This window comes from Colossoma macropomum, unplaced genomic scaffold, assembly GCF_904425465.1.
Source record: "Colossoma macropomum unplaced genomic scaffold, Colossoma_macropomum, whole genome shotgun sequence".
Classification (NCBI taxonomy): Eukaryota; Metazoa; Chordata; class Actinopteri; order Characiformes; family Serrasalmidae; genus Colossoma; species Colossoma macropomum.
The window spans coordinates 16,949,659-16,960,508 of record NW_023494785.1 but is presented as its reverse complement, the minus strand read 5'-3'; the positions used below and the strand labels follow the sequence as shown (position 1 = coordinate 16,960,508).

The 10,850-nt window shown below is 40.1% G+C and overlaps 1 protein-coding gene across 1 annotated transcript; it reads left to right on the top strand.

Moving 5' to 3' along the window:
- The first annotated feature begins 6,240 nt into the window (after positions 1 to 6,240).
- Positions 6,241 to 9,794, top strand: id4 (inhibitor of DNA binding 4). Its single transcript, XM_036585151.1, has 3 exons — positions 6,241 to 6,795; positions 7,630 to 7,691; positions 9,066 to 9,794. The coding sequence occupies exons 1-2, from the start codon at positions 6,496 to 6,498 to the stop codon at positions 7,675 to 7,677; spliced, it is 348 nt and encodes a 115-aa protein (XP_036441044.1). The 5' UTR covers positions 6,241 to 6,495; the 3' UTR covers positions 7,678 to 7,691; positions 9,066 to 9,794.
- The last annotated feature ends 1,056 nt before the right edge of the window (positions 9,795 to 10,850 follow it).

The following is a 10,850-nucleotide window of genomic DNA, read 5'->3' as shown; positions in this document are numbered from 1 at the left end:
CTTTTAGATGATTATTTCAGACTCTACAGGTGACTCATGTACACCATATTTCAGCACATTTTTCAGTAATGCTACTTCTTTAAATTTTAACACAAAATCTTACACAGTGCAGTTCTTACGTAAATTAGAACAAAACAAATAAACAATGTCAGGGTATGTGGCGTCAGTGGAGAATAAAATATAAGAAACATTGCACTTTATTGCACTGTATTCAACAGGCAGCAGCAGGGGAGAACCACTGCTGAACACTGCTGAAACAGCCAAGATAGCAGGCAGGTCATCTCCAACTCTACCTGACGGTAGGCACTAACACCGCACAGCCCAGCCCAGCACAGACCAGCACAAATGACATGTGCATGTCTTAAAGCTAACAACAACAATAACCTATTCATATTTGAAGTCTCTTCTACTGGCACTGGTGCCCTCTGCGTGTCGACGGCTTTATATACATATGTATATATATGTGTGTGTGTGTGTATTTGTAACATGGGGTAGAAGTGTAAAATGGAGGATTCACACTGGCGACAGATTAAATAACATTCACTTCACTGTGTGTGTGTGTGTGTGTGTGTGTGTGTGTGTGTGTGTGTGTGTGTGTGTGTGTGTGTGTGTCTGTGTTTGTTTAAATATTCATCTTAGGGCTAGTCACCTATTTGGAAAGCACCTAGCTATCATTCTTGCTCAACTGCATCCAGAATCACATACAGTAGCTCTGCTTAACTCAGTTTATTAATACTGTCTGCGGTTAACTGGCATAAGGCATCATACAGTCATTCTACAGAAAAGAACAGGTGAAAGGTGCATGCATGTTTACGCCCAGGCTTGTGCTACTTCAGGTGCTTGTGCACATTTCTCTGTAAACAGTGAAGCACCTGTGCAAATGGAAGAGGACAACTGTCATTCTGTTTCTCATGAAGATGAGTGAGATTAAAACACACTGAGCAAACTTTGTCACTAAGGATGAATAGAGAAAACAGAGCAACCACCCTTTACTCTAACTGCATTCTGCACTCATTATCTGCTTTATAGAGCTCACTGTACAAGTCTAGAACTAGAATTCAAGAATTCCCACAGTCGTTGATGACATAATTCTTGAATGTCTAGAATGCCTTTGACCTTGGAGCTCAAATGGTTATGCCCCTCCAACGAAAAACCACATTTTAACCATTCCACCCTTTTTCATCAGTTATTTTGTTTTCTATTTTATTTTGTACTACCTTTTACCTTTTAAAAACCCAAACAATGCTTTATGTATGTTTAAGTGACCCCTTTCTTTAAATTCAGGGAGTCAAACAAAGACATCATGCTTATAGTTTTACAAAAAATGTCACATATACTGTTTTTCGTTGCCAGGGCTCAGTTGTGGAGGATCATGATGCGTACTGGAACACTGGGCTGCATGCTCGATTCATGTTAACAGTCTGGAATAGGGAAGTTCTCAGAGTTTGCAGAACTGAAAGTGGAGCTAGCATACACATGCATGGTGATAAAATGCTCTGGTCAATTGTGTTGCACATGGGTAATTACATACACTGGCCTCAGGGCAGCAGTTTTAATTATGCACATGTTTTTCAGTACATGTTTCAAAAGACAGTCACTCTCTTGCTCATTACTGATGAAAGTGTCTTTTAATCATTTATCTATAGGAGTGAAGCTGTCAAAAGGTGATATGTGCACTAAGAAACACTGTTCTCTAGAGCATCACACAGAATGACTGAAACTGAATAACCTGCTAATGACTTGTAGCCCACCACCTGTAATTACACTGTATACAGGCTATTTTCTTCAGCTCTATGAATTCTAGGGGTAGAACAATGCCTGTTTTGGGCCCACCAAGGTCATTAAGTTTAAAGTTAGAATGCAAAGAACAGTGTAGTTGTAAAAGGTTTGGTATTTAAACATCAAGTACATAGACACATTGCTAATTGTTTAAAAATATCCTGAGTCGTCAACAAACCGACATTTACAGTACTGTGCAGAACTTGAAGGCCAACCATCAGTTATTTAATTTCATGTCAACATCAATTTTCAAACATTTCAAATATTTCAAATTGCAAAAGTATCAACTTTTTCAGTATTTAGTGTGTCCACCATTTGCCTTTATTATAGCTTCAATTCTTTTCAGGAGGCTTGCTTCCAGTTTTTCAAAGAAATCTGACAGAATGATTTTTCCACACCTCCAAAGTTTAGTCTCAGAAGTTAGTTTAGTTTTCTGCTTCTTATGATTCATGCATTCAGTGATGTTGGAATGGACAATCAACTTTTTTTGTTTGTTTTGCATTTTTTTTTGTTTATTTTCTTTTTTCAGTAACAGCTTCTAGACAATAACACATCCTTTCAGACTCATAGTGTTGAATTGTCTTCTCACAGTGGAAGGATGAACAGAAACTCAAGAGTGGAGCTTGACTTTCTTCTCTCTTTCAAAGATGAAATGTTTAGGTGCTGTTTATCTGGTGGTGACAGTTTTGGTGGTCTACCATGTCTTGCACAGTTGTTAGGAGCCCAATTTTCTCAATATTTTTGATATGTATATTTTTTAAACTCCAGGTTTAGAAACCTTTTTATTCATTTCCCTTTGACTTTCCCCTCCCTTATGCAAGTGGATTATCTTCTCAAAATATCTTCTCAAAATGAATAACTTTATGGCTGTTTTTACAGCAGGGACGCACAATTCTGGTCTTGGAGATCTACCATCCTGGAGAATTTAGGCCCAACACACTTTGCTCTAATGTTCAGAGGCCCCTATGGCCTTAATTATGAAGTGAGCTTAATTAGGGTTGAAGCTAAGCTCTGCAGGGTGGTAGATCTCCAAGAACAGGATTGGACACCCCTGCTTTACAGTTTTGGTAGATGCTATTCTCCACACACTTTAATCATGTTACAGAGACAGGAAAATGCAGTGTTGAGTCTTGCCCAAGGACTACTTGTTTAATGTAATTTGGTTGCCTGGCAGGAGGACTTAACCTCATTCTGCTGTCTGGAGGGCAGAGGTGTTATCTACTACACCGACCTGTTACAAATTCATCTATGAACTGCTATGGTGTAAAACTCATATTATATTTTATTTACAGTAACAAAATCTTTGTGACTTATCTGAAAAAATGGACACGGTACAGAGAAATAAAGTCAGCCTTAAATGATGTATATATTTAAGAGTTAAATATAAACATTTTGATCACTTTATGAGGCCATTTAGAGAGAGAGAGAGAGAGAGAGAGAGAAAGAGACAGAAGATGGGGGAGGGGATGGTGCATTCCAGCAAAGGTCACCATCAAAGATTCATCCACTCGAGCCTTTTGAAGGGCTGTCTTTGAATGAGATAGTGAGATAGCAGGTCCTCTGCAGCCCACTGGACACTCTACTCACTCCCACAAGGTCAACATGGAGACTCACCTGGTACTGCGGCCACACATGCTCTTCATAAGCATGGCTCCTAAGAGTATTAAAACATTGTTTGATCAGCATCATAACAAAGGGGCAAAAGGATCGACATGACAAAAGGACCAACATGACATATATGGCAGATGGTGGTGTTTTTATATATATACACTACATTTCAAGTGAGCACAAAACACCACCATCGGCCAAATACTGTGTCTGTTTAACATACTAATACATTATGCAATATAAAAGGGTGCGTAAAGTTGATTGATGATACATGACATGATATAGAATATTACGAGAGAGATATAAACTCTTGCATGCACTTTACATTTGCAATACCTCAATATCATTGTAGAAATGTAGTAGTAGTAGAAAAGCTATGTAATGTAGCATAAGAGTAATTTTTTTTTAATATATGACTATATATATATATATATATATATATATATATATATATATATATATGAATGTATTGACATTTAACAATATATTTACTGTTTACAGCGTTGTTATAAACTTTGTAATGCTTACATCCAACTGTAATTCATTGTTAGTTCATATTTAGCCCAGGACAAACCTGTGTTTAAATGAAGCATTATCAGTTAAAATAAGCTCTGACTAAACAAGAATAGTAGCTGATAGGTAGGTACTTTTGTGGTAATATGATAATTGTAGGGATTTGTGCACTGTAAGTGGTTTTGTTATCGTAGGAGGATGCCAGTGCTAGAGTTTTAGCCCCCTTTCAGAACATGACTGATAGCGCTATTTGCAAACCCTTTGCACCTGCTACGCTGGAGGCTGTTTGGCCGACCCACCTGCATAAGGCAGGCAACATTTTCATAAGAAACTTTTCAGATTAGTTAACATGCAAAAGTTCTATCTTCATTTGCTTTGCTGGGCCATAGCATGCCAAGTAAAGTTGGAGAAGAGGCATAGCATGTGAAGTGAAGTGAAGCATAGCATGTTGCTTCCAGAGAGCCTGTAAAAAGCCAAGTGTTCTCTGAACTTCGCAGCATGCGATACGATGCCAATCAGTGCAGCCCCGTGTGAATGAGTGACATCATAGATTTGGCACTGGACCTTGGCCTCTGGGGAGCCCGTGAACTGACTGCCAAAAGAGTGAAGAATCCACAGCAGTGCGGTGTACAAAAGCTGTCCTCGAACAGAAAAAGTACTGAGCTGAAAACGTATGACAAGGATTTCATTTCAAAAGGCCTTAAATGCCACTTTCATGACATTTTGTGCTTTTTTATCATACACATTGCTGCGATAGTGCTATATATATACAATAGATATCAATGCTTTATCATGAGTAATCCCATCTTTATTTGTCTTTTTTGACAAAGCGCATGATGCATCAGTTGTCCTTTTCAAATCTCTACTTGTTTCAAACCATTGTGAACTGTAATATTCACATATTTTATATTAATAATCATTCACAACAATGATAACTCTAACATTAGTCAGTGTCCTAAAAACTCACTGGCATGCTTACATATTAGAAATTACTAGACAAAAATCTTTGTAATCATATCATATCTGTGCACGATATTAATGGTTTATGATCATAACTCAAGTATTTGTTGGTTGAATTGCTAACCTCTTAAAACATTTGTTATGGTACAGAACAGTATGGTATGGTAAGTAAAGGTTTTCACTTGATAATTATGTTTGTGAATGTAGCAAAATTCGATTCAAAGCATTTTAGTTTTGTGATTAGTTTGTTTTCATTTAATCTGTGGAAAGGTGTAAGCTAATCTGAATCTACTGAAATGCTGAATACACCTGATAAAGGGAAAGAACAGCTGAGTGTAAAGGCTTTGAGGACGTACAGCAGGGAATATTTAGGTACAAGCACACTGTATTTTCATGTAGCTTACACAAGGGATCTGCATCTGCCTGAAGAATCTGATTCACTTATTAGAAAATGACAATTATGTGACTATCAAGAGCTCACAAATATGCACTGACATGCTCAGACACTCATACATACAGCACTGTGCAAGATACAGTACATCTTTGTTTACTCCGAAAAATTTCTTCTTTTCATCTGATTCCTTTTCTCAGTAACGACTTCTTGACAGCTACTCATCCTTTCAGACTCATAGTGTTGAGTTGTCTTCTCACAGTGGAAGGATGGACAGAAACACCTGTGGATTGTTTTAGATCTGAAGCAAGAGTGGAGCTTAATTAAAGTACTGTTTATCTGACGGGGACAGTCTGGTGGTCTACTAGGTTGTGTGGTTGTTAGGAGTCCCTTTTTCTACATCTTTTAATAATCTTTTTGAACTCCAGGTTTGAAAACTTCTATTTTTTTCCTTATGCAAGTGGACTATCTTATATCTAACCCAGAAATATCTCCTGAAAAGTGAATAACTTGTACTTAATGGCCGTTTTGACTGGAAATGATATAAAAGAAGGCTGGTCTCTGATGTTTGCGCAGTAATGTATATACACACAAATATACAGACAAAGACAGCTGTAAATGCACCACACACATACTGATGTGCTCATACAGACATACACAGGCACCTATGAACACACCCCCCCACATGAGCTCACCTCCTTTAACAATAACACTATTAATAATTATGAATTATAACTGTTAATATTGCATCTTTTTGTACTGAAAATACAGCTCACACACATAAAGACACACATTCACACACTTTACCGCGCCCCCCCCCACACCAAATCTGTCAGAGACCCACCGCAGCCCGTGGCCCCGCCCCCTTCTCCGTGCTGCTGCTGCTCGAGCGCAGGCATGAGGAGGCTCCTGATTGAGCGCCTTCTCGCCCAGACCTGTCAGCGCTCCGGCGGGTGGCGCCTCCTCCCAGCTATAAATCCGCAGCGCCAACTCCACTTCTCTCTCCACGACGCACGCTGCGCGCTCGAGCGGCTCAGAGCTCGAGAGGATGACCGCAGACTAGAGTCCGTCCCCATCCCTCTCTCTCTTTCCCTCTCTCTCTCTTACTGACCACCGAAACCCCGCATGTTCTATTTTCCGCTCGCTGTCCAAACAGCACTAACCAAAACGCAGAGCAGACTCCCCCCAACCACCACCACCATCTCCACAACCACCAGCTCATATTTTGGAGTTTCGTCTGGAAGATGAAGGCTACCGCTCCTCTTCGCCCCCACAAGGACTCCTCCAGCCTGCGCCCTCCACGCAGTGCCACGGAGGAGGAGGAAGAAGACCTGCTGTGCCTTCATCACGACATGAACGACTGTTACAGCCGCCTGAGGCGCCTGGTGCCCACCATTCCGCCGCACAAGAAAGTCAGCCGGGTGGAGATCCTCCAGCATGTCATCGACTACATCCTGGACCTGCAGCTGGCCCTGGAGGCTCAGCCGGCCCTCTGGAGGCCCGCCTCGGCCCGCACGCCTCTGGCCGTGCTCAACACCGAGCAGGTGAGGTTTTGGTGGCGGTGGCTTTTTGTCGTGGTGAAGCGTTTTGGAGGAGAGAACGCAGCCAGCTGCGGTGGGTTTGTTAGGTTTTTTTTTCCACACCCGTATTCAGGAGAGTCGCGCTCGCTCGCGCTGGGATTGGCGAACGGTGCGGTGACCCCGCCTATGTTGCGCTACGGTTGGCTAGGAGTTCATACAGACGGCGGAGTGCTCGTGATTGTGAACTCGTAGCCAATCGCAGCGCAGGAGGTCGGGGTTTGACGCAATACGGGTGCGAAAAGAAATAAATAACGTCGCTTAGCACGGCATGATGGTGAGTGGCTGTGTTTTAATGTGGTACGTGTTGGTGGTGTTTTTGCTTTGCCTAAGGCAGACTGTGTGCATGTTCTTGTCCTGATCCCGAATCAGTCCATGTGATGCACATTTCAGTTGTTTTCCTGCTCTAAACACACCTGATTCAACTCATTAGCTAATTAGCACATACTTAATGAGTCTGGAAGAGCAGAAGACTGAAATGCATAATGGACGGGCTACTCAGCAGGATTAGGAAACACTGGACTGACTGAGCGTCATGTCTGAGCTCGTGTCCAGTGTGCTAGCAGCCTGCGTGTGTTTGTGTGGGCGTGTGTTTTTGTGTTTTGTCTTTTCTCTTTCGTAGTGTATCAAACGCAAAGCATGACCTCGCATCTCCAGAAGCTCTTTCTTTCATTGTTCATATTTTCGAGGGATAAATGCAGTTGGTTGATGGCACTGCGCATGTGTAGTAACCAGTTCTCCATATAGATGATCTATCTGATATGTGTCTGGGGGTTCACACTCTGTTTACTTTGTTTCCAGAGGACGACAGTGGTCAATAAAAAGGAAGACCCGATTTTATGCCGCTGAAGTGTATCGCAATGGTGAGTGAACTGGTCAATTATACAGAATATGTAAAAGACCACTCATTGTCCACATTGTCATGCACAGATTGGGATAACAGACATAGTACTAATACTGACATCCTACAGACGACTATGATGATGGTAGTAGTGCTCTAAATAACAATAAGTGAATAAATGTAGGCCTGGATATACATATTAAAAAAATATGAACTACAATGAGTAAATTATTTGAAAACATCCTGATTCGTCAATTATTTTTTCATACACTGAAACTAACTTGTCTTCAGAATTGACAGTTTACTTTTCTGTTTCTTCTTTTTGAGAGAATGACTGAGGTAGTGGTCCTAAGTGCTAATACTGTTACTAGTACTGGTAACCTCTCGATGGTTATGATGATGGCGGTAGTGTTTAAAATACTGATGAACAGGTGAATAAATATAAACATTCAAAATAATCAGAAATCAAAATATTAACTCAAATTAGAGATATTTTACTGGAAAATTATTTGAAAACATCTGCATAATTATGCCATTCATTAGAACTAACTGGCCTTCAGAGCTGCTAATTTCTTTTTTTTGGCAAGAGAGAATGACCAGTCTCCAAAATGTTTCACCTGTCTTAAAATAAGTTATTTTATGTTTCTGTTGCCAATGCATCTCACCATGTATATTCAGTATGTAGACACTTTATTCAGTCCAAAGAAACTGAGGCAACAGGGCCAGCATTACAGAGGCTGGTTTGAACATGTAGCAGCAGCAATATGAGGGGTAAATGGTGTAATAGAATTTGAGTAACGCCACTCATTCAAGTACCACCAAGTGGTGAACAGCATTACAGAACAAAAAGAGTGATAGCTGTAAATATAGAATGAATACAGTGGTGAAAAGGGGTGATTATTGGTAGTGTGAAACATGGATTAACCCCAGTCTAGAACTGAACAGTGAAATCACTGGAGATTCACCATTGACAAGCATTAGTTTAGGATTAAGCTTAATCTGGATCTGAGAAACCAACCACTTATCACTTTTAATGTAGACACTGCATTCTGTGGACCTACTTATGTGCTTATCTTTGTGCGCTATAAGTCAGAGAGTTGAACGCTAACAGCATTGAGACGCAGTTGTCTTTGTGCAATAAATGTCCCTAGTGTAGCAATCTCACTAACAGACAGCTAAAGCAGGGGCTGTAAGGTGAGGTGTCCAGACTGGTTTGCCTGCAGCTGTGTGTGTGGACAGTGAGTGTAGCAGCCCCCGGCCTGTGGAGCGTTATGCTTGTTGTTTGACCTGGTTTGTTTTGGGTTGTTGATCAAGCATGCCCTCTGTTTTGTCGGTGGCGCCAGTCAGTCTGCCGCACGCGGTTCACACACCCCCTCTATTCATTCGCTTCTCACAGGTGTGCAGTGAGCCCATCCAAAGCCAAGCCAAGCTTCGGCAGGGAATCCGACACACACCAGGCCCAATCACAACGAGGGATTGCAAAGCAGTCCTGAAACTAATGGCTACTAAACCATAACATATAAACATTTCAGTGTTAACTGTCAGCGACGGCAGAGGAAGCCAGCTTTCTTCTCCCTTCAGTCTCTCAGTGAAGGAAAAAAAGCTGAATTTGGGCAAAGAATCTCTCTCTCTCTCTCTCTCTCTCTCTCTCTCTCTCTCTCTCTTTCTCTCTCTCTCTCTCTCTGTCTCTCTCTCTCTCTCTCTCTCGATGCTGAGAGTTGCCATTTGATTGACCCTAAAGACACACCAGGATAAAGCTCTGTCTAATTTTTACTAAGAAATGCCAGACTGTAAAGCTTTACAAATAACAATGAACGTTAAAATGTTCTGACATCTATTGTTAAAAATAGGTGATTTGTGTTCCACAGGGATTTCTCTGCAATTAAAATTGTTTAATATTGTAAAGAAGGCAAATATGTGTTGAAAAATAATGCTGTAAATAAACAAAACAAAAAATTAGGATGTTCTATAAATGTATGTGGAAGAAAATATATATATGCTCAAACTACTGTAATTATAAGATATTTTTTATTGAAAGGTTTTGTTTTGTAAATATTGTGTTTTCACTTAAGTGTAGTAAATTCATGATTGTTCTGCTAATAAAGTCCACATGTCATAAAGTTGATTATGTTTCTCTTTGTCCTGTTTACGAGTGCACTCTGTTAAAAAGTGGATGGTGCGATGCCAATTGTACCATATGTATCCTATAATTTGAATTTTGAATAACGAATTGGGATGAAGTGTAAAATCAAAGAATGGCAGGTTACAGTATCTCTGAAGTGACTTTCTAATCAACTTCAGGTGCATGAAGTTAGCTGTTTGAATATACTATACAACATTTGTGGTGTCCTATAGTATTGTTTAGCATTCATTAGATGTTAACCATATTTATTTTACAGTTTTGCACACAATATCTCTAAAGCTTTATTGACTAGCTATAAATATGTCATAATACAATTTCTTCCTCTTTGCTGAGAGAATATGAGGGATTTTTGAACAGCATGGGCAAGATCCATCAGGCATAAGCAAAAACTAAAAGAACATTTTTTCACTTTGAGGCATTTGCGCACTGCTGGCTGCTTTCATGAATTATTGATGGTCATCAAGTTTCAGACTGCCATACTGTGCCTCCACAAGAACATCAGTAAAGTTAATGATGCACTCACAGCCTCACTGTCCCAGCACATACTGTAAATACAGTAGTAGCAGTGTGAATGTACAACGTAGCTAATTCAGAGCTTTATCTTCTTCGTGCAGACACTTCACACGGTGGAAATGCACTCCTGAATGGTTTTTGGCTTGGATATACAGTTCTAGATAAAACCTTTAAATGGTTTAGAATCTATACATCACATGGAGGTTCTTTAACCTCTTCAATGGCCAGGGCCCAATGTTTTATTACACACTTCTATAATCTAAAAATAGCTCAACCAGTTTATGTTGAAGTCCTTGTAGTGAATATTAAGCCTTAGTATGTAATGAGCCTGTGATTTTAAGGGGCTAAACTTCAAAAAGATTCACTCACATCTTATTTACAAAAAAGGGTTTTTAGGAAACTAAAAGTGGTTCTTCTATGGCAACACTCCAAAGAACCCTTTTTACCACCTTTATTTTAAAGAGTGCATTGCTTTTGGAAATGGCTTTTATACATCTCTTTGTGAGACTTTTTTCACTTTTAGTT

Excerpts from the sequence above, each read along its gene's own strand:
- id4 (XM_036585151.1), top strand. The coding sequence starts at position 6,496 with ATGAAGGCTACCGCTCCTCTTCGCCCCCACAAGGACTCCTCCAGCCTG. Across the intron at positions 6,796-7,629 it reads CCGTGCTCAACACCGAGCAG|AGGACGACAGTGGTCAATAA; the intron begins GTGAGGTTTTGG and ends CTTTGTTTCCAG.